The following is a 24,272-nucleotide window of genomic DNA, read 5'->3' as shown; positions in this document are numbered from 1 at the left end:
ACCACATTCATGCCCACAACCCACAGAGCCCGCTGGACAAGAGTATGCACATCTCAGAGACATAAAAAAAACAAAAACCAAAACTGGCTACCAACACACAGGTACCCAGTTCAGCGGTGACCTGCTACCTGGCTTGGAGATGCCCAGGTCCAAAAAGGAAAAGGCCTATGGCCACCCATGAAACCCCCAGGGAACTCTGTGAAAGAGAGCTCTGACAACATGGGCTAGGAAATGCAACATGCTGTATGTATACCTCCTCCTGCAGATCCCAGTCACCATTTGCATATTACAGGAATTTCTGAGAAATCTCAGAGAAGCTTGTTTAGCACAGCATTTCCAAACATACTTGACCGTAGAACTTTTTTTTTTTCTTCTACTCAACACCTATCAACATTCTGCAGCACAAATATTTCTTGAAACTCTCTTTGGCAAATACTACCCAAGTGTAGTCATTCATTCTGTTTAACTACTGAGCACCTACTCCATAAAAAGCAGTGAGGACACAGCAGTGAACAGAAATATCACTAGGACAGAACTCTAGCTGTGGCCACAAGTGCCCCACAACTGATGGGTCTCTCCGGGTACTGAGTCTACAGTGGAGGGTCAGAAGGTCGGCTGGATGACAGCAGGGTCAGCCCACAGACTCTCAGGGCCCTCAGGTGGTGAAGCCTTGGACTCCTGAGTAGGTGCTCTCCTGCTTTATCCATGTTCCCTCCCCAACAACTCACCACAGAAGAGACTATCTGTACATACAAGTTTGTACAGTACCTGACACAAAGGAAGACGGTAGAATCAAAGAATGCCAAATAAACAAGACCTTACAAGTTACACTGTCTCCACTTTAAGCTCACAAACCTGGGCATGGAAGGTTTAAACAACCTGCCCCAGGCCATGTAGCTAGCTAGAGACTGAGTCACCATCTCAACCCAGGTTGGCTTGACTCTGAAGCACATACTGTCACCAGGCATTCCCACTGCCCAGGGCCAGCCTGCAAGAAGGCAGGTGGATATGCAGAGCTGGAGGTGAAGTGCACTTACGTTACTGGCCAAGGCATCCTGAAGTTTGACAACCGGATTCCCTGCAGGACCAGAGGCAGAACCAGGCGGCAGGCTGAAATCCGAGTCCTGGAAGAAAGGAAGCAGAGCCCACGAGGTCATCCTGGCTCACTCTGGGCAAGGCAGACATTAATTTGATCCATAGTCTCAGTGACTCAAAAAATCCACTAACCAGCATTCACCGAGAGCCATACATGAACGAGATGGCTAGATGTTCCTGACAGTGCGTGAGAAAGGACGGGGTTTAGAGACTGACACCCCTTACTCATCTCTCCCTGCTCCCTACCCAGGGGCTGGTCTGATGGAGATGGTGAAGATCACTGGCCTTCTCATCCTAAGAACCTGGTGTGTCAATAACAAAATCTATAAGGCAATTCGATAGCACCCTGCCACCCATCCAGAATTCCATGCCGACACTTTCTCCCCTGGAATTTGTCCCTGCTGTTTCTAAGAGACAACTCTTGCTAAAGCCCTTCTTCTCCAAGTGCCAAAAGGAAAGGGGCAGAGGTAGGGTGGGGAAAGGGAGGAAGGAAATCAAAGCCTCACTTTTGGATTGACTCCAAATTCAATGGGTGGCACAGGCAGCACAGAATCCACGTGGATCTCTACTCCGTTCACAGGCGGGACGACGGCCCCTTGCAGCCGCTCGGCCCCCTCCGAGCCCTTTCTGTTTTTCAGAGAACGCTCATTGCCGATGGGTCCTGGTCTGTGCTCCTTGCTCTGGCCTGAGCCTTGTTCTGAATCCTTGATGGAAAAGCAGAGGCTGAGACACACAGGCAGGAATGACCCCAGCCTCTAGCATCTATGTGCCCCATGAATCGAGGAGGAAGAAGAAAAGACAAAAGCCCCTCCGCCCAGGCCCTGGCCACTGTGCGTGGAACTTTCAGGTTACCTTTTGCTCAGACTGCTTCTGAGCCTGCTCCTTGTGGCTGTCGGCCTTGGGTTCTGCCAGGCTGGGCCCGTTCGCCTCCTCTGGTTTCAGAGTACCATACGGGGAGCTGCGCTGCGAGGAGGTCGCGGACGACTCCCGAGACTCGGCGCTCAAGTCAACGCCACTATCTCCCTGGCTGCTCTTAAAACCCTGCTGTGCAAGGCACAAAATGGGTTAGAGCCCTGACCCCCAAACTCCAAAATATGATCATCCAAAATGTGAGACACCAAGACACCTCTCCCCCAGGCCACCTGTCCCTGGCAGGCTCTTGTCCTGATTTCAGTCCTGACCTCCCAAAGATGCCTGACAACTTAGGAACACACCGCCAAATGGACCAACCCTGCCAAGTTTCGTTACTACGAGATACTCAGTGGTCCCTAACCTGAGACTGCCAAACTCATTTCACTCGTGACCACTGCCACCAGTTCGGGGAGAGGCATTCAATCCCTCTCTCTACTGAGGTTGGTGTTTCCCTTTGCCATCCCCTTTCTTTCTCCCTTTCACATAGGTACTGTACACAGATTAGAAATCAAGACTGAAGGGCCAGTGGCGAGCCAGGGCCTGTGGAAATGGCCTCTGGTCCAGGCTCAACTCCTGTAGCAGAGGGAGAGCTCAGGGTGGGTCACTGGAATGAGCAGAAGCCCAGGGCGAGCTAGCCATGTGGACAGCAAACACACACTCAGCAGCTGATCTCCACCCAGCCACAGCCACAGCCACAGCCACAGCCACACTCACCTCAGCGGAGCCGGACTCGGTACTGTTGAAGGCAGTGACGGCTTTGCTCCAGGAGTCACTGGGTGAGGCCTGCACAGGGAGGGCTGCCAGAGGAAGGAAGACAGTCAAGGAATCAAAAAAGGACAAACAGTCTGGAAAACACATGCGCTTACAGGCTTTTCAAAAACAACCACAGGTACAGCTTACAGAAATCCAATTCCCTTGCCTGCCCCTGTCCCCTGCCAAATGACACAACAGTGAGCAGACTTGATAACCAGGAGCTTATCTGATAGTTTTACTCAGCTTTCCAACATCCTCAGACAGATTTCAAAGTGTGCTTCTCATTACTTCATTTACTATCTGCTCTGGTAAACACACCGGCAATTTTTTAGTCAGGGCTGCTAAAATTCTTTATCGCCACCTCTGCTGTACTCACGCTTTATCTCACTTAAGCCAATCCAACTATTTATTTCTAAAACCTGGCTGCTTCTACAAAGTCTTTGTAGGATCCAAGTCTGTACTCACAGATCCCTTTGAGAATCTGACAAAAACCACGGACCCACAGCCCCAAACTGCGCAGGCATACAACACTTCATACGCTGTTTTAAGATCCAGGGCCCTCTGACGCCGTCACGAATCTTGGGCTGAGGAACCAGAGACCGTGTAGGGTCCTGGAGGAAAACGCCTGACCGAGCACTTCTTTTGGACATTTAACTATGATGCCAACCCAGCACTCACTCATGCTACCAAATTTATTGATATTAATATTTTTTCAAGATTATCCTGCTTCTTTTAAATTGGAGTTCAATAGCTTCAAATGTTATTCTACAGTGTGCTGTAGTAACACAGACAGAATCGAGGCCCACAGCCCAGACAGTGGGTGTTTGTCCTGTGGCTCTGGAGTCAAGTCATTTCGCTCTGGGAACCTCAGCTGTTTTGGCTAAAAACAAACTGGAAATAGATGATCTTTCTGAGTCCTTCCTGCCCACCAGCTGTCAAATGCCCTTGTTTTATTCATCTTTGTACCCCCAGGTCTTAGTGCAGGGTCCCACCCAAAGTAGGCATTCAAGAAATATCTGCTCAATTAAAATGGTTTTATATTTTAAATGAAAAGTTATCTGAAAAGCAGCGTTGGATACAAAATTTTAAAAAAGTATCCAAAACCCATTGCTGTCAAGTCTATTGCGACTCATAGAGACCCTATAGGACAGAGTAGAACTGCCCCATAGAGTTTCCAAGAAGTGGCTGGTGGATTCAAGCTGCCGACCTCTTGGTTAGCAGCCAAGCTCTTAACTACTGCACCAGTAAGGCGCTGGGAAAAAAAAATTTTTTTCAGGGAAACATCTTTCAAAACATAGGGTACACCTGGACCTCTGGCCTCATTTGCATTTCCAAGACAGTGTTTAGCAAGGAGCTTATAGAACTTTCCCGCACTGCTCACATGAGAAAGCTCCTGAACTCATCATTGCTCTTCACAGGAAGAAAAGATACTCAATAGGGGCCAAGTCAAGCCAACCCCCTGAGGGGCTCTCAGTATATAGGGCTATCCTTCTTCAGACCGCTGGGCTTACCACATGTAGCGTTCTTCTGTCAAACTCTAGATCCCTGCAGGGGCCACAGCAGCAAATAGTGCTCAGATGGCATCTAACGCTCTGGCCCAGCAGAGGAACTGAGGACACAGGTAAGGCTCAATTGACATTACTGGCTCCAAAAGCAAGCTGTTCCCTAAGATGAGACCCCTGGGTCTGTGGTGACCTTGGGCCAATGTGCCGAGCCCAAACCCCTGATACTCACCTTGGCTGCTACTCTCCCAAATCTCAGTGCCCAGGCCGTTGCCAGGCACAGTTACATCCCCTTGCTCCAGGCATAAGTTGTTCTGCTTTTTAGCAAAGCGAGGGGGAATTCGGGAGGAAAGGCCTCGACCTTTGACAGGCACCTAAAGGGGAGGGAAAAAGTTGATGATGTAGCCCAGCCTAGACATTAGGCATGAAGAATTTAAAATTCTCCCCAGGAAAAGTACCCTGGACACCAAAACCACCCCTGAAACTGCTCCAGAGATGCTTGACGAGTCAACAGTTTCTCTCTCAATCCATTTCCCTTGCCTTCTCCAGACGTCAACCAGTCTTAACTGCAATGCCAACCAAAGCACCCCCGGAAAAGCCTGACAGGCTTATAGTGCAATGGACGGTGGTGTGCACCCCAATGGTGGGGGCCAAGTGTGACATCATTTTAGTTACAGGATCCCGTTCCTCATGACTTCCAGGGTCACAACCCTCATTCCACTTAGGTCAGAGCACAGTGAAAGGATAACAGCCTTATGAGGCTGATGGAGGTTTGAATCCAGCTCAATCATGTTTCAGCTGAATCATTTTGAACAAGTTACCCTCTCTGAGACACGATTTCGTCTGTAGAATAGGGACAACATCACCTACACCCACAAGGCTATGCTTAAGACCGGATGCCAGGAAGCAGTCTACACTCAGTAAGTACCCCCTTCCTCTCTTCTGCTTCACTCTCCATCAGAATTCTCTTATCCTTCTGGCTCCAGTTTCCTCTGGCATCAGGCTGCCCACCCGCCATTACTCCTACCTTGCCCCACACCCTCTTACCTGCACGGCTTGCTCCTTCTTTCTTCTCTCTTCCTCCAGCAGGCGGCGCTGCTTCTTGGTCAGGACTTCGATGAAGCCTTCACCCACCATAGAGCCCACCTCACTCTCCTCCCCGGGGCTGGACCCGCAATTTTCAATGATGGCATCTGAACCAAGATTTCATGAGAAGGGACAGTGTTTCCATTCATCAGAAGCCAAGAATAACCCAACCCGACAGGCACCTGGTGTCTAAGGATAGGCAAGGCTCAGGCTAGGCAGCAATCGGCTTAATACTGCCAAGGAGCTGCAGTGTATTCACCAGGGTCCTCAGAAACCTGTCCAGGACTTCCACACCCTCCTACACCCCCTATGAATAACACATCGCTACACCTCAAACTAGAGAAGAGGGCTGGGTAGTTTGAAGGCTAAGGAAACAGTCTCTGGAGACAGACACACTTAAACCCTAGCTCTGCCACTAGCCACCTGTGTGACCTCGGGCAAACCACTGAACGTTTCTGAGCCTCAGGCTCCCCTCTGTAAAACTGGAATCAGTACAGCTATTATGGGATTCAGTGAGGCCATGAGCAAGGACGGCAGAGACCTGGTTTGTTTTGCTCACCACTGTAGCCCCAGAAATTAGCCTAGTGCCTGCCAGAGCAGTCCCTCAGAAGCTAACACATTCAGTGAAGGGGCAAACTCAGCAACCCGAGAAGACTGCTGTAGCCCTTGGTTTTGCTCAGGTTTTTCTTCCCCATAAAGATGTGAGAGTGACCAGACTCACTTCCATAGTTTAGATCAAACTGTTTCATGGTCTCTCCCTGCTCGCCTGCCCTCTGAGCAGCCAGCTTGGCCTCCTTCTCTGCCTTCTTACTGGAGGCTTCAGGAATGTCACAGTTGGCATGACCTGCCCGCTCCAGGGTGTAGGGCGAGTGGCCGCTCCCACTGCTACAGCCACCAAGACCTCCAGGCAAAGCCTCTTCTGGGGATCTATAAAGGAAAGAAGAACTTGTTAGCTCAGAAAGACCAGAGGCCGGGAAGGAGAGTGAAGAAAAAAAATCACATACGCACACTGCACGCACACAAACATAGCACCCTGGTCTGGCCTTCTTGGCAGTACAGCAACTTGGGTCTATGTCTGTCTTTCCTGGTTTGTACAGTAGGGGCTGCTCACCAACAGTGGTGTGCCCACATGCAAACACACACATGGGGTCACCCTTGCTGACTGTGCTTCGGCAGAGCACTGCCTGCTCATGGGAAAAAGCTGCTCCTGCCCAGGGCTCAGTACTTCTCCTCTTTCCTACTGCAGGCCAAAGTCAGTAGGATAGCAGAAAGGGGGAGACAAAGACGCAAGAATGCTCAGAACAGAGCCACAGAGCTTTCTTATACACGAGGCTCTGACCAGCAAGGAGCCCCAGTCTTTCTCAGTAGGAAGGTCAGCTGGTAAGGCCCTTGGGGGCAGAAATCAGAAGCAAGGCCAAGGCTCTATATCTGGAACAGGGAAAGCTAGGCTAGACCGACGCCTGAAAAAACTTGGCATTCTCCCCTAGTTCTTTCTTTGGAAGTATAATTATGTCTGGGTTTCTGTGCTTTGGATTCTAAGGAGAAGGTGGGAGGTGGGAACAAGCTTCCCTGGTGTCCCAAGGGCAGGGCTGGCCTCAGCACATCCTTCATCCCCACCGTCTGAGGCACAGGCTGTGCAAGACCAATAAATGCTGGCTGTACAAGCTAGTCTGTCCATGTGGTTTCCTCTCTCCTCAAAACTGGGGACAGCCTGTGGGCAACAAGCTGACACTAAGCACAGGCCATCCACTTCAGGGCCTCTAATTCCAGAAAAAAGAGGCTTATCAAGTCTTCAGGGAGCCCAATCCCCTCTGCTATTGCCTGCCTCTTACCATGCTAAGGGGGCAATCCCAGAAGCAGTGCTGTGGCTCCTCATCGCCAAGGAAAAGAGCTGCTTGGGGAAGAGCCACCTCAGTGGGGCCAGAGGCCTGCCATGCTCCATCCACCAGGCTGCGGCCTGGCAGAAGCCCTGCAGCAGAGGCATCTGGTGGACTGACTGGGGCCCACCAGGCTCCCTGCAAGGCACTCCTCCTCCTGCTACAGGGACTCCAAGGACACATATGGAGGCTATACTGTTGGGATAGGTGTTAGGAACACAGCTACAAGTGAATCACTCAGGTGGGGACTACTGCTCTGGTTTTGTTTTTCAAGCCACAACAACCACACAAAAAAACAAAAAACAAAAAACACACACCACAAGAGAAGCAGACAAGCAATGTGAGAGCAAGTGATGGAGACGCTCACATACAATGGCCTTGGTGGGAGGCTGCCTTCTGGGCACAACAAGAGGTAAAGAGCTGGGAGCACCTGACACATGGCAGAATATTCATGCATGAAGTGCTGCTTAAAAAAAACTCGCTTAATCACAGAACAAAAAATAAGAAGTAAAAAAAGGACCTGGGTTTGGTTTTATTTTACCTTTTGGCTTTCAAAGGCGTCCCATTCTGCTGGCTCTCATAGCGGGGAGAGGTCTCACCACCACCTGGCCTAACGGACTTCTCCCGAAACCCTCCAGGCTCCAGCTTTCGGCTCTGTCTGTCAACCAGGGGTCTCTGGCTAGAGAAGCTTCTCTTGGCCAACTCCTTCTTCTCACCCAAACTGGCTCCAGACAGGCCACTGTCCACCTGGGAGTCCGGCTCAGGCATGTGGCCTTCTCGCCGCTCCCGCCTCTCACTGAAGTCACTGCTCTCGGAGGCCGTTTCCCACTCTTCATTGGCGTGATCAGAGGAGTTCTGGTACGAGAGTTCAGGGGACCGGTGTCCCACAGCACTGCTCTTATCCCCAGGACAGAGTTTGGACCTGCATGGCCACTGACCTGCCAGCAAGTGGGGTTCCTCCTCAGGCCCCCACAGGCCCAAAGATTCACGCTCTTGCCTGAGGCGCCGGAAGCGAGGGGGCTTGTCTTGGCGTGGGGGGCGCCTTCTCCGGAAGGGCCGGTTCTCTGTATTTTCAGAATCTGCCACGTGGTCGTCCGGGAAGAAGGACCTCTTGTCCTCCAAGCGGCTGTCCTCAAAGCCCTTGCCACCAAATGAGTCAGAATGTCTGTAGGAATCTGGAATATAGTCTCTATCTGTGGATCGCCGGGACCCGCATGTGTCAGAAGAGCTATACTCCTGCCAGGAGTTGCCTGGACTTTTGCTCTGCCAGTGTGGTGACTCCTTGGACACGAAGGTTCTCCGCCCATACCCGCAATTGCTCAGCCTGGGTGGCAGGGCTCGCCCAAAGGCCCGAGGGCCTCGATTCTTAGCATCCAGAGTATTATGGTCATCAGAATACATCTTGTTAGATCGCCAGGAATCTTTAAAGTCGCCTTTCTTTAAGGTGCTCTCCTCCCTTTCCAGGAGGGAGCCTTCATTCCCATTTTCTGAGCCTCTCTGCCGACGCCGCTTGGGAAGTTCTTCGTACTCTGAACCCTCACTGTGAGTCTCGCTGGCAATTCTTCGCCGGGGCTTGGCTCTGGGAAAGTCTTCAGGCTGATTGAACTCGCGTAGTCCCCGGCCTCGGCTGCTTCTTTGGCTGTTGTTATAGAGGCCCCGAGCCCCTGGGATCCCCCCACCACAGACACTGCCTCCATTTCCGCTAGCAGGGCGACCACGGAAGGTGAATTCTCTGAAACCACGGCCTCGGCTCCGGTTCTGCCCTCTGCCTCCGAAGGCCTGCTCCTCATCAATAAAGATCCAGTTACTTCTCTTTGTTGGGGGTACATCGCTGGACTCCCGCGATGGTCTGGTCTCCCAGGCCCTGTCGGGCTTCTCATTCTCTTCAAACTTGTTGGCCTCATGGCCAAAACTAGCAGCGGGTGAATCTTTGTCCTCTAAGACAGAGGTGGAGGAGTTAGCTAGGGTGGGGTCATTCTCTTCATCCTCGTCCTTTTCTGTCTGTCGAACTGGGTCCTTCTCCTTGGCTAGCCGGGTGTTCTCCTCCCCTAATTCCTGCTTCATCTTCTCTAGTTCCTTTTCCTTGTCTTCTACCTTGAGGGCCTTTAGGACAGGTTTCTTTATAGGCCCAGACCTCCGGGTCCGGCCTGTCTGCTCCTGATGCTGGTTCCCAGAGCTCTGGGTTTCGGGAGTCCATTCAGGCTCTGAGGGTGGCTGTTTGTTGGTGTTCCCGTCCTTCTCCCAGGAGGAGGTACTCAAAGATGGCCCATCCCGGGATGTCTCCTTCTCAACACCGCTGACTGTGTCAGTGGCCTTTGGTTGGTGGTTAACGTCCCATTTGTTATACTCTGGCTTTTTCTCAGCTGAAACAAAGTCAGGCTCCAACGGGGAACACCTGAGGTTTGGGGGGTGACTCCCAGGAGCACTCGCCTCCTGAACATTTTCTTGGGGTGGAAACAAAAGCTCCTGGCCTATTCTTTGAGAAGAGATACAGCTGTCAAAGTCTGCTTGGGCCTTCTTGTCAAAAGCACTCAAGTATTCCTCCCCTCTCTCCTCAAAGAGATCGCGCTGGGCACTTACGCCCCCTGACCTTCCAGGTGAGGCAGAGTAAGAGCTTTCATTCCTGAAAAGGAACCAGAAAAATCAGTCAATGTGATTGGAGCCTGGTTCCTGGTTTCCATGCTGAACACAGAGCTTAGTTTAAAAAAAAAAAAAAAAACTTAAAAAAGAGAAAAAGAAAAAACATAAGCACCAACATTTGCTCTATCTTTAAACATGTCTCGGAGCTGCTGGGCCATGGACTGGTCGGTGCCCCCTGGAGTCCGTAAGAGTGAAGAATGCAGTGGCTGCCGGGTAGACTCAGCGTGCCACCCTGGAGACAGAGAGGAGCTGGGGAGATCCTCTGGTTCAAGGAATAAGCTGGAGCCTGAGAGTCCGTGAAGAGTCTGGGGCACTGGGATGGCAAAACCGCCGGGCCGGCAGAGCCAGCTTTCTTTATTTCCACAGGAACGATCCATGACCTGCGCTCTCAACCCCACCTGCCCTGTGAGGTCCGCCCCTGCCCCAACTTGCCCCTTGCCCAAGGTTCCACTCCACCAGATTTGCCCTTGGCCCCAGGGTTTCTCCTTGGCCCCAGGGTTTCTCCTTGGCCTTCAGTCCTGCCATCAGATAGGAGCCTCTCACACAAAAGCATTCAAGCAATCCTATCAAACTCTCCTTCCCTAAAGGGCACTGCAATCCATTCAGAGGTGCCCCCTTTCCCCCTGGGCAGTGTCTCCTGGGATAGTGCCTCTTCCCAGAGCCCCCCTCCATTTCGGACTTCGAAACTCTTCCTTCAGTTGCAGGTCAGAAGCACCAAGTAGTTTCTTCTCACCTGACATGCACGTCCATGGCCAAAGTGTCGTTTGATTTCGGATGGGGGAGTGAGTATCCCTTGTTCTGCAATGCCATGTAACCCTCTGGACTCCACAGAGGGGCTGGCTCAATGGCAGTCACTTTTCTTTCTTGGAGTGGGGGCACACAGTTCTGTTCCTCAGAGCGACAGCCAGTCCCATTGAGGGAATCTTGGGGCATCATGGGTTTCATCAGTCCTGAAGAAAGCAAAGAACTTATCCATATCATCTCATTTACACAGCCCTGCCCCAGTCTGAGGGTGAACCAAAGGCTCAAAGGAGACAACAGCTGTCCTGACTGGCCATGTGAACACAGCTTCCCACCTGCTTAGGCACCATTGAGTTCTTAATCTTTCCTAACCAGAGACACTTTGAAGGCACACATGCATGCAATTTCAAGTAAAAGACCTGTGAAGTCCAATCTTAGCTCCAGACTAAGAACCCCTGTGTTGAAGAGCACCTAAAGCTGACAAAAGGAAATTGGAAACCTCAAACTAGAGGGAGTTCACTGGTATCAGCCAAAAGGTTAGAGGAGGCTAGTCAATCAGCACTAACAATTTCTATGCAAGCAGAGATACCTGAGAGTTTTTTAGCACAGATACAATGAAGATAAACTATGCATCAGAGAGCTTACAAGGAACAAGTTAGTATTTGCTGGCTCAAAATCCCTGCAAGCAGATTTAGGCCAGGATTTTGGTTCTGCTTCCTTTTATTTCTAACCCCTAAGACTAACAGCAACGTTTCACACTTTCGTATGGCAAAGAGGTGAGGTGGGGGAGGAGGATACAAAAATGACAATAAACTGTTAACTGTGGATTAGGCCAAAGATGACAGCTCAGTCTACCAGATATAACTAGCGAGGAAACCTGGACAAATCATTTGTCCTCTCTGGTCTCTTTGTCCATGTCTATGAAAAAAGGGATTAAATGAAGGGGTCAGGTTAGCACAGATAGCATTAAAGATCTCTTTGGGTCCAAATGTATATGGGAAAAAAGATCTGATTTTTCAAACACTTGCTCTACACAGCTTATAAACAGACAAAAAGTTTAAGATAATTTGGTCAGTCAAGCGGTTCTGTATTAGGTCACTGGTGTCAAGCTTAGGTTTAGCCATGGAATACTATGATCAAAGGCTATTGATACACAACCCCAATAAAAGTCAGATTCAAGTGGAAATAGGGACCCCTCTCTGGAACCCTAAAATTATATACCATCTAGCAAGTGTTCACCATGATAGGCTAAACTCTGCCCCACACTGTACCTGAACCTGTTTCTGGCTATACAGCAGACCATAACCTGAAGAACCCACCTGCCACAAAAACGCTGAACAAAATATATCAAGCATTTTATCTGCAGAGATGCATTCACAAGAAAATGGGAAATCCCCAAGGAGCTGAAAACCATAGCTCTAGGCATTAGAGTTGGTGTTGAGGCTGCCCCAGTGAGGAAGGTGAGGGAACCTCTCAGTCTTTGTAATCTGGGGGGTTGGGCTTTCACATCTTTACAGACAGGGAACGAGACCTTCCTGCACAAGGCAGATACACAAATGAGACGCAGCTAAAAACAAAGAACCTCATGGGCTCAGATACCTAGCAACATTTCTAGCCACCTGGAGACAGGTCCTGAGAGCTTCAAAGACACCGATAATCAAACTAGATCACACAACCAGCCTATTTGGCATATCAAAGCAAAACAAGAAGCTAGGAAACAGGAAGCAAGCATTAAATAAATTAGTATTTATTGATGGCTCAGAGACAACAGTCAATATCAAATCACATAAAGAGATGGGCCATGATGGCTTTAGCAAACTACCAAAACAAAGAATCAAGAAACCTTCCAGAGGAAGAAAATTTCCTGGAATCACCAGAGGTAGAATTCAAAAGATTAATATACAGAACTCTTCAAGAGATTAGGAAGGAGATCAGTCAAAACACAAAACAAGCCAAGGAACTCACAAAGCAATAGAGGAACTTAAGAAGGTTATACAAGAGCACAATGACAAATTTAACAGGCTGCAAGAATTCATAGAGAGGCAGCAAAAGAAATCCAGAAGATTAACAATAAAATTTCAGAATTTGACAACTTGATACACAGTCACAGGAGCAGAATTAAGGCAATGTAAGTCAGATTAGTGAAACTGAAGATAAAGCACTTGCCAACAACTTATTTGAGGAAAAATCAGATAAAAGAATTAAAAAAAATGAAGAAACCCTAAGAATTATGTGGCACTCTTGAGTACCAGAACAGCGGGGATAACAGAAAATACAGAGGAAATTGTTGAAGATTTTTTAGCAGAAAACTTCCCTGATATCGTGCAAGATGAGAAGATATCTATCCAAGAAGCTCATCGAACCCCACGCAAGGTGGATCCCAAAAGAAAGTCACTAAGACATATTATAATGAAACTTGCCAAAACCAAATATAAAGAGAGAATTTTAAGAGCAGCTAGGGAGAAAGGAAAAGTCATCTACAAAGGAAAGTCAGTAAGACTAAGCTCAGACTACTCAGCAGAAACCATGCAGGCAAGAAGGCAATGGGATGACATATATAAAGCCTTGAAGGAAAAACAAATTGCCAGTCAAGAATTATATACCCAGCAAAACTGTCTCTCAAATATGATGGCGAAATTAGGGCATTTCCAGATAAAGAGAAGTTTAGGGAAATTGTAAAAAACAAATGAAAATTACAAGCAATACTAGAGGGAGTCCTCCGGTTAGAAAATCAGTAACATCAGATGACAACCCAAGACTAGAACACAGAACAGACCAACCAGATATCAACCCAGATAGGGAAGCCACAAAAATAAATCAAAGCTAAAACACTGAAAATAGGGAAACAGAGACATCAATATGTAAAAGATGACAGCATTAAAATAAAAAAGAAGGACTAAATAATGTAGTCATAGATCTTTCACATGGAGAGAAGTCAAGGTGATGTAAACAAACAAAGAAAGATAGGGATAATATTTATCCCTATCTTTCTATAAACTTAGAAAGATAGGGATAAATATTAAGGTAACCACAAAGGAAACCAACAATCCTACACATCAAAAAAAAAAAAAAAAAAAGAAAAATGTAAAGACTCAGCAGATACAAAATCAACAACAATGAAAAAGAGGAAAAGAAAATACATAAAGAAAAACAACTCAGTACAGAAAATTAAATGGAACAAAGAAACTGTCAACAACATACACAAAAAAGACATCAAAATGACAGCATTAAACTCATACCTATCAATCATTACGTTGAATGTAAATGGACTAAATGCACCAATAAAGAGGCAGAGAGTGGCAGAATGGATAAAAACAAAGAACCTCAAAGAGCGACACCCTTAACTAAAAGGCAGATTAGAAAAATACATGCTCTTTAGTATAGGGAAACAACAAGTCAACCAGTCTGTCTTGGCCTAAGCCAGGGTAGGGAAAAATAATCCCCCCAGGAAATTCAAACTACGTATGTCTGCTTTCGTGTAGACTTGGGAAGGGGTTAAGACTTTTATCCCTAGGATGGTCCAGAAATCTCCCAAGTTAGTATAAAAAGTGGCTCTGGGTTGGTGATACCCCTAGGGCACTAGCAAAAGCTAACATAAACCCACTCTGGAGGGATATACCCTCTACCTAGGCCTACTGAATCCCCACAGATAAAGGTCACAATCCAAATTAACCAGAACACTTGCCGAAGTAATCCACTGTGAGTCCACAGAGACAATCAACAGGATTAAATTCTTCCCCAAGAACTTCAGTTAACAAAACAACCTGTTAAAGACTAAAAATTTGTTTCAAATGACTAAAAGCAAAAAATAAGGAATTAACAAAAACATGAAAAAAAATAAGGAATTAACAAGACATGAAAAAAATTTTTTGAAAAAAATTCTAGTAATAAAAATATATTGCCACTGAAATGAAAAGCTCATTGGACAGTAAAAAAGCAGATTAGACACAGCTTTAGAAAGAAATGAACTGAAAAATAGTTGTGACGCAATTTACCAGAAGGAAACACAAAGATAATCTTTTCCGGAGACATGGAAGATAGAATGAGAAGGTAACAAAATAAATCTGGTTGAAGGCCTAGAAATAAAGAGAATGAGAAGAGGCAATATCTGAAGTGATAGAGGATTTTCCCAAGCTAATGAAGACATAAATGCTTAGATTCCAGCACAGTATAAAATGCAGATAGATATATATACCTAGACATAACACAACAAGACAGAACTCAGAATACCAAAGACAAAGAGAAGATCTTAAAAGCTGCTAAAGAAAAAACTGAGTAGATTACCCAGGAAGAAATCCAATCGCAGCAGTAACAGAAGCCAGAAGAAAATGGAATACTATTTTCACAGTACAGTAATCTCCCTTCATTCGTGTTTTTACCTTCCACTGTTTCAGTTACCCGCAGTCAACTGTGGTACAAAAATGTTAAGTGAGTAGCATGGAAATCTCGCAGTCTTGCTCCATCCTGCCTGGGAACTACATCACGTAACTTTCATTAAAGTATATTGTTATAATTGTTCTATTTTATTATTACTGTTGTTAATCTCTTACTGTGCCTAATTTACAAATTAAACTTTATCATAGGTATGCATGTATAGGACAAAACATATAGGATTCGCAGTTTCAGTCATCTGCGTGCGGGGGGGGAGGCTGGGGTCAGGAGGGTGAGGGGGTGTCTTGGAACATATCCCGTGCAGATAAGGGAGGACTACTGTGCTGAAGGAAATTAATTGCCAACCTAGAATCTATCTACACAGCTACAACACTATTCAAACTATTCAAGAGTAAGGGTAAAATAAAGCCTTTTTCAAAGATAATCTACTGACAAAAACCTGTCCTGAAGAACTGCTAGAGAATTAATTTTATAAAGAAACAAATTAAATCCAGACGGAAGGAAGGAGGGAAGATGCAAGAAGGAAAGAGAAGCAAACAACCTGGTAAACATACAGGCAAACCTGAACAAGCACAGCCTAAGACAAAAATAATAACGATGAATTTGGAGGGCACAAAAACAAAGAACTAAAATTCTAGGCAAAAATAACACACAAGACCAAAGGAGGTTATCAGTGTTCAGGAGAAAAAGATACTAACTTTTTGCTAAGTCAAAGGTGCATGTCAGAATTTTAAAGTAACCACTAAAATAGAACAGAATGTAGAAGAAAAACAAAAAGGAATAGGGAAATTCAAGAAAACGCAAAAAGGGAAAGCATAGAAAGAGGGTAAACAGAAAAGTATAAAATAAGATGGTAGGAAAATACAAATATAATAATCCCAATAATGCTAAAGGACCAACTCTAGCAATTAAAAGTCACAGATTTTGAGAAAGGATAAAACCATATACACCTTGTAGCTACGAAATGCACTCCCAGAAAATAAGTGCTCAGAAAGGCTGACAGTAGAAGGTTGGAAAAAAAGATACCAGATAAATACTAACCATAAAAATCTATAATAATTACATTAATACCAGACAAAGTAGACATTAAAGGTGGAAAGCACTATTAAATATAACAAAGGTGCTACCTAATGCTAGAAGGAACAGTTCTGAACCAAGACGTAAGTGCATGTAGGTAGATATAGTAAAAACCGAAAGGCTGACAACTAAGACTTGACAAACCTATAATCATAGCGGAAGATTTTAGTGCACCGGTTAGTAACTGACCAAGGGGATAAAAAATTGTAATGATCCAGATATTTGCACAACACAATTAACAAGCTCAGTTTAGTGGACTACATCCAGTTGGAGCATACATAGTTCTTTCAAGCAAAATCGAATGTCTTAAAAAGAAAAAATTACCGTGTAACAAGCTCACAAAGAAAATCTCCCAAATTTCACACACTCTAGATCAGGGGTTGGCATATAGCCTTCAAGCTAAATCCAGTCTACAGCCTCTTTTTGTAAATGACGTTTCACTGGGTCATAGACACACTCATTCGTCTATATACTTACTGTTTACGGCTGCTTTTGTTCTATAACAGCAGACTTGAGCAGTTGCTCTGGCCATTTATAGAAGTTTCCTGAACCCTTGTCTAGACCATACAGACCATATTATCTGACCACAAAGCAACTAGTACGTTAGAAATTATTACCATAAAAATAACCTTAAAACCCTATTTGGAAATTTAAAAGTTATCAGCCATAACAAATAATCAAAATTAGACTAACATTTAGAACAATAATAAAAATGTAAGATGCAGTTCAGGCGATACTTAGAATATATAGCCTTAAATGTTTACACCAGGAAAAGCCTGGTTATTAATGAGTTAAGCATCTAACATAATTACTGTAGTCAGAAAAAGAACAGGATAAATTCAAAGGAAATAGAAGTAAGAAAAGAGTAGAGACTGAAATAAGCAAACAAAAAACAAAACAATTACAAAACCCTGAATAAGAAAGGGTTTTAAGACATTGGACAAATGTTGCCAAACACTAATCTAGAGGGAAAAAAGATGATACAAATAACATTAAGGATGGAAAGGGGACAAAATAACATAGCAGAGATCTAAAAATTAATGAAAGTAATGTATAATGCATGACCTTTGCAACAGGTCCTGTTATTGTATCCTCATTTGGCAAACAAGGAAACTAAAACTCAGGCTGGTCAGATGCCTTGCCAAAACAGCCAGAATTGGAATCCAGTCTGGTCCATCTAACTCTCGAGATGACACTCTTAACCATCACACTATCCTTAGCTCTGCAGGTATGAACCACTAGACCACAGTGAATTACCTGAAGGATGTAGGGCTGAGGGATAGAAATCGACTGGAGTCCGAGTAGGTGTGATTCGTGGGTCCATGTAGGAAGGCATCATCATCCACCTGGGGTCGAAGCCCAGCATCTGTGGGTGGTGTGGGTAAAAGGTACGCTGCGGGTGGGAAGGCGGAGGGTACACGGGTTGCCAGTGCTGCATCTTGTACAGCTGCTCCTGGCCAGGGAGGAAGAAAAGCCTGGTTAGACACTTGCTGCTGGGTACAGGGATGCCACCCACCTGCACACTCTTCCAGCTTTCCAGCAGGTGGCACAGAATGCCCACCTGGAACAGATGGTCGAAGAGGGAAGGGGTGGGCAGCTACTCAAAAGGGAGACCTCAGTGTACTATGGCTTTTAGGCTGGGGTCTCTCTCCCAAAACAGGCCATTATCAGAACAGTATCGACATACTCCTCTGCTCCACAAGACAGGCCAGATTTTCATTTATATCAGTCTCCTGGAATTGGCCAATTGACCAGCACATCTCCCAATAAATCTCTGGATGCTGGCCACTTCTCTCCGTTTCTACAACCACTACCTGAAGACAGTTATCATCCTCTGCCTAGACAACTAGAAAATCCTCTTCAATTCATTCTCCACATGCAACTAGAGTGATGTTTTTGACAAACACACACACACACACACACAGATTATGTTGGCCCCTGCTTAAGAACCTTTAATAGTTCTCCACTGCTCTCTACACCAAAGCCTCCATGTAACCTACAGGGTCCTGCGGGATCTTGGTCCCTCTACCTCTCTACCCGCAACGCACATGACTGCCCTCCACTTTCTGCTCCAACGGGACTACATGCTTGCCTGCCCATCCACTTTAGGACGTGGTAACACCAGCCTTTCTGTCTGACAGGTTCCCCTTCCTCCCATCTCCAAACTTGGCTCACCCTTAGTCTTTCTTTAGGTTTCTGCTAAAAACAAATGAATAAAACATGTCCTCTAGGAAGCCTGTCACAACACCCTGGTCTCATAGCACTGATTTTTCTCCTTTGTAGCACTAACAATAGCTTATTATTTTTGTTGCCAGTTCCCCTCGCTAAATTCTAAGAGACTCTGCATACCTAGTTCCCTGTGGCATCCTTGGCCCCTTGCACCACACTTGGTACATAGAAGGTACAAAAAAATTTTTACATGAACGATCATAAAGAATTAATCAAAAGAACATTCAAAATCAAAGCCCTTGATTCAGAGAGTTCATCTTAGACCCTGCTCTACTCCACCAGCGCCTCCCAGGCACGACCTCCTGAGGTGAACCCTACCTCAGCGTTCTAGCAGGTCTCCGTGCTGAGTCACACTACGAGGACAGCCTACCCAATGTGCCTTCAGCACCCACCCTGTCAGTGTGTAAAGAGAAAAAGGCTGCCCAACCAGCCCGGCAGGCCAAGGCAACGGTAGGCCGGATTCCCCATGCAGACAGTTCCTGTTGGCACTCACGGCACCTTCTAGGAGCACTCAATAATGCAGCTCATCAATCAACAGACTTCAGTTACTAACCCTCCCAGTCCACCAGAGGAGGCTGCTGGTCTCTACCCCACAGCTCCTCCTCCTGCACAGGCCCTAGGATCTCCAGGGAATCTGGCCAGATAGTCTGTTCACCAGACTTGTTCAGGCTGCCCTAATGCTGACAGATTTCTTTGTATTCTTAAGGAAGGATTTACCCATCACTGCTCTTCCCCAGGTCAGAAACGCTAGCTATAGCAACTGTTACTGCTGCGTTTAGCTCGAGTTACTCCAGAGATCCACTGAATCAGTAATTCTACGCCAGGTTCACAAGCAGTTGCACAGCACTCACTTACACTGCAGCTGTAAAAGCACAATTAATGTAATTCTTCCTGTATCAAACACAGGACCTGGTGTGAGCCCCTGGAATGCTTCCTAGAGTCCAAAGAGGATCTGGGGTAAAGGTTCTAAAGGAAACTAAAGAGCTGCTGCTAAAAGGCTTAAGACCTTTATTGTTTCCCAGGGTACACGTTTGAAACACTGTAAGTTATTATTAATAGTAAGTTCTTGCACAGGTAGCTGTCAGGCATGCACTTAGTGCGCTAAGTGCTATCCAAGTATCATCTCAGTTTCCAACCAAAAGGGCTTGTTAAACAGTACCCATCTGTTCCTCCCAACTGGGCCAGATTACCAGCACTACAAGACACTGGTTTTACCCGCCATTCCCACATGATCTTCTTCAGGGCAAAAAGTAGGTCGCTTTTAAGGTTTATGAAATGTCAATAATGGTAATGATACTAATACTGATGAGCCAGCTTACAGGCATCACTTTACGAAACCCTCACAGCCACGCAGGACAGCAGGTATTCATTCCTGAAGGTCAATAAACCCCAACATGGGTTTTATTCATTCACAGGGGCCTCTATCATTTAGAGAAATAAATAGCGGCCAGGGACTGATCCACCAACGTCACAAATTCTGAGGTGCAACTCTTAGTATCTCTGCTGGTGCTGCTCAGTATTTGGGTCTGTTTACCCTCTAAATGTCTTATCTGTTTACCTGTTGTTGTTGTTGTTGCTGCTGCTGCTGCTGCTGCTGCTGCTGGCGCTGGAATCTGGGAGGAAGTGACTTCTGATATTTGCTGAACTCCTGTGCAGGGGACCCAGCCTCCCTGGCCTCTTCCTCGTTGCTGTTGCTCTGGGCAGCAGGAGGAGCAGTTGGTGCTTCTTCTGAAAATGTGTTGGGGGCTTCCTGGGCAGGGAACTCTGGGGAACCTAAAGAACAAACCACCAGAGAAATTGCTGCGGTAGGCTCATAAATGCTCTGCCAACCAAACACTCAACAGAGCAGCTGCAGTGCACGCTGAACACCCAGACCCACCCTGGATCTAAAGATTGAGCCCTCAGGGCCGTTTGGAGAACCAGCATTAACTAGCCACATTCACAATTCTGCTCCCTAGTCTCTCCATCACCCATTTGAAATAAATTCTCTAAGACTCTCATAGTCTTCAAAGTTTAATGAAACGAAGTCAGAAGGAAAGTTGCAAATTTCTCTAAGTACCCTGGCTGAATGGCACAGATGACTGACTGTTAGGTGACAAATAAGACCTCCACCTAAGAAGTTTACAGGGACGGAAACAAACACTGTGCCCTTATCTCTTAGCAAGAACGCTGATCATATTCTTTAAAACTGCTACCAGAGATACTCTCCGTTATACAGTACTGTTCAATGTCTCCTCCATCTGTGTGATCAAGGCCTCTTAGAATTAACGCCAGGAAAAAGTTACTGTAACAAGCAAGTGGGCTGCTTTTAGTTCCATGGATAAGAATCCTATGCCTTTATTAAAGGCCTCTAGCGCTTGTACCTTTGATTGAGTATTGGTAATAATGGTAAGAGTGATAATGATGATAAAATTAATACTACCAGTAAGCACCTGCATGCTTTCTCCATACCGGTAACCATGCAAAGTGCTGGTAGGTCCATACTATCATCTTTCTTTTTATAGATGAGGCCACAGGCTCCAGAGAGGACAGAAGCTTAGCCACTTAGTTTAAGATGCTGAAATAGGATCTGAACCCAGGCACTTGACTCCAGAGCCTAAAGTACTGATGCCTCCCAATATTATCTGTAAGCTATGAATTCTGCTGAGAAGTAGGTAAGATGCAATGAGCCAATAAAAACAGCCCAGGGTTTCCAATCTGTGAGCTGAGGGCCTGCCTCTTACCTTTGTGAACGGCAGGGCCATTCTCCTGGAAGGGCACCTTCTCAGTGCCTGGCGATCGGGGGGCTTCCTTTTCCACCTGCTTCTGGGCCTCACTCGCCTTCTGGGCTTGCTTACACTTTTGGTCCAGCTGTTTGAGTTTGGCAGCACAGGCAGCCAACCTCTCTTCCCGAGCTCGGCGCTCCTCTTCTTCTCGGCGCTTGCGGGCTCGTTCCACAGCCTCAGACATCTCTGACTGGATGAACTTTTGTCGCGGGGGTGGCTTGTCCTCTTTATCCTCAGTGGATTGCTGCCGGAACATGCTGCCCATTGAGGACTTCTGCCAAGAGAAGGAAGTTCCTGATGAAACGGTAGGTCAAAAACCCAGGAGACAGGGGGCACCACAATTTTGGGATCAGGTCTCCTTCCCAAGATCCTTGAGCACCTTCAAGAGGCTGCACAGTGATTGCAATAAGTAGACCTGTATCTGGAGACCTGGTGGCGCCAGTGGTTAAGTGTTTGGCTGCTAACCAAAAGGTCAGCAGTTGCAATCCACCAGCTGCTCCTTGGAAATCCTATGGGGCAGTTCTACTATGTCCTATAGGGTCACTACGAGTTGGAATTGACTTGATGGCAACAGGTTTTACTGTACTTGGAAAAAGGCTGGGGAAGTGCCACCTTTCTATACCTTAGTTCCTCATTTGTAAAATGAGGATAACAAAGTAAGCTTTTGGGATTGTGAAGGTGCAGTAAAATAATGTCTGCAGAGCACTCAGCTCTGTGACAGACACACAGGAAACATTAAGTAAATGGAAGCTCTCACCACTGCTAATGGAACTGGATCAGGGCCTCCATGGCTAATTAACAGGTGCAGGAAACCACACGTTCACTGTTCCTTCCTTAGACGAGAGGGAAAAAAAAAAAAAAAAAAACCTGCTCTACTTCTTCTCATGAAAATATATAAACCTCTGGGCATAAATAGCCATGGAGAAACAGAAATTCACTGATACATGGTTTCAACAAAAAAAGCATTCCTAAAACCATCACTTTTGGACATTTTCCCACTTCTGAGCTTGTTCCTGGTTGCCAGTTACTAGATAATACCAGTGGTGCCAAAGATGCAGTATAAAAACAAAATCTCTCAAGCTTGGGTAGATTTCTCTCTGATTTGCAAGGAGCGAAGCTGCACGTAGAACATAAACAGCACAAATGATAGATAAGTTTAACTGACACCACCCCCCCAAACCAAACCCAGTGCCCTCAAGTCAATTCCAACTCACAGCGACCCTGCAGGACAGAGTAGAACTGCCCCATAGTTTCCAAGGAGCGCCTGACAGATTCAAACTGCTGACTCTTTGGTTAGGAGCCATAGCACTTAACCACTACACCACCAGGGTTTCCACTGACCCACCCTCTAGTCACTCTGAAATTCCAATGAGATCTGACTACCAAAAAAATATATAATTTCCTGCTCTGAGTGGTAGTTACACAGGTATATACAACTGTCAAAAATCATTAAATAGAAAATATCCCAAATTACACCTTTTCATTGAGTCAATTTCAATTCACAGCGACCCTATAAGACAGAGAAGAACTGCCCTACAGGGTTTTCATGGAGCAGCTGATGGATCTGGCTGACGTTTTGGTTAGCAGCCATAGCTTTTAACCAATGCCCCACCAGGGCTCCACTTATACCTCAATAAAATAAACATGCAACATTTACTGCAAAGATTTTTTTTCCTAAAAATTAACTTCCTATAACCTAGAGACAACTACTGTAATTTTAAAAGATTACAAATTCACAGTTTAGAAGGATGAAGGTACTTTTTATGTAACAGAGTCAGGACCAAAGTAGGCACTTTTTTTTCGCTTTGCCATAGAATATTAGCTTTTTCCCATGCTTTGCAATGAAAATGCATTGTCTTACTGCATACATATCCCTGATTATTTCCTTCAGATATTTCCCAGAAATGAAGGGGTATACAAGAATCAAAGGGTATACAATCGTCCCTCAGTATGTGTGGGGGATTGGTTCCAGGACCCCTGAGGATACCAAAATCCACAGCAGCTCAAGTCCCTTATAACCAAGACAATGCTGCTTTCACAAATTTTGGTCAGAGCACTCTTTGGGGTGCAAAAATTTATTACATAGATTTTATCATTATTAACTCAATTTTGTGAATTAACTGTGTTGCTATGAAAAGATCAAAGTGAAATCTTTTTTTAAATATTGAACAACCTCATCATGTAAATGAAAAATTGAAATGCAGGGTGATTTCCAAAAAAAGTGTTACTGGTTTTGTTTCACTTCTGTGTTCCCTGTACCTAGTATATTATATTTCTGGCATATAATGGGTACTCAGTGAAAAAAAAAAAGACTGAAAGTAAAGGGCATTACTTATAAGAAAATACGGAAAAGGAACCCTTTAAATAGCAAAGAACATTGAAAATGGCAAGTTTTACCAAGTGTATTCAAAATAGCATTTTCTCCTCCCCCCACCTCTTTCCTTACTGATTAATTCCATCCTGAAAAGTCATTAGGTGTGGCAAAGGAAGGTAAGCACCTGGTACCAGGGGAGCCAGGGTGGCTCTGAGTGGGTGGTCAGAGACCAAGCAGGACAAGGAAGACATTTGTAAGGAGAGATGGCCCACTAGGGAACTTCAGGGCACCCATATGGGGGGACAGCCTGGAATGGGGGTACTGGAGTCTATGTAGGGTGAAGAAGGCATCTATGCAAGGAGGAGAGGGTGGCAGCAGAAATGAGAGACTGGTCACAAATAGGAGGACTGCCTCAGTATAAATATTAGGGACAACGGACACAGATTTCTCACTGTTGGAGAAAAGGAGCTACAAATACAGAAAGGGAGAAAACTAGAATGAATTCTGCGAATTGGACTGGAATTGGAGGTATCAGTCTGAACTCAGGGTTTGCAATACAAACAAACAGAAATGATATCGATGTAAATATGTGTATACATGTGTACGCACACACACACACAAACACATTCCCTAACTCTAACAGCAGTGAGCACTCCTGGCGTCCAGATACTGGTTTCCAAGTACCATTCTTCATTAACATGAACTAGGACTTCTTGGTAAAATGACTGATTCCAGGGCCAAGGCAGGGTAAGGACAAGATAAGCCTGGAGAAATCTTGTTCTGTCAGAAAGCAAGGAGGTGCTCAAAAAAGGATGGCAATGTATAAAAAGGACACAGAAACCAGTATGAAGGGGTTCTCAATGTCCAGAATTAAAGACAACTTGAGTTT

General features: G+C 45.9%; 1 protein-coding gene across 9 annotated transcripts in view; it reads right to left on the bottom strand.

Moving 5' to 3' along the window:
- Positions 1–24,272, bottom strand: part of PRRC2B (proline rich coiled-coil 2B) — a 90,723-nt gene that overhangs the window by 12,864 nt on the left and 53,587 nt on the right. For 5 of the 9 annotated variants that reach the window (XM_049895132.1, XM_049895131.1, XM_049895133.1 and 2 more), the window contains exons 12-23: positions 21,028–21,343; positions 19,863–20,077; positions 17,333–17,528; positions 10,599–10,815; positions 7,767–9,848; positions 6,070–6,275; positions 5,310–5,455; positions 4,495–4,636; positions 2,722–2,804; positions 1,948–2,139; positions 1,602–1,799; positions 1,038–1,124 (exon numbers count right to left, since the gene is read on the bottom strand). In XM_049895132.1, coding sequence (XP_049751089.1) covers positions 1,038–1,124; positions 1,602–1,799; positions 1,948–2,139; positions 2,722–2,804; positions 4,495–4,636; positions 5,310–5,455; positions 6,070–6,275; positions 7,767–9,848; positions 10,599–10,815; positions 17,333–17,528; positions 19,863–20,077; positions 21,028–21,343 — 4,080 coding nt within the window. The remainder of the gene's footprint in view (positions 1–1,037; positions 1,125–1,601; positions 1,800–1,947; positions 2,140–2,721; positions 2,805–4,494; positions 4,637–5,309; positions 5,456–6,069; positions 6,276–7,766; positions 9,849–10,598; positions 10,816–17,332; positions 17,529–19,862; positions 20,078–21,027; positions 21,344–24,272) is intronic. The other 4 variants (XM_049895134.1, XM_049895135.1, XM_049895138.1 and 1 more) reach the window with 2 other exon arrangements.

This window comes from Elephas maximus, chromosome 9 (genome assembly GCF_024166365.1).
Source record: "Elephas maximus indicus isolate mEleMax1 chromosome 9, mEleMax1 primary haplotype, whole genome shotgun sequence".
NCBI lineage: Eukaryota > Metazoa > Chordata > Mammalia > Proboscidea > Elephantidae > Elephas > Elephas maximus.
The sequence above is the reverse complement of the archived record's forward strand: the minus strand, read 5'-3'. Positions and strand labels throughout refer to the sequence as shown.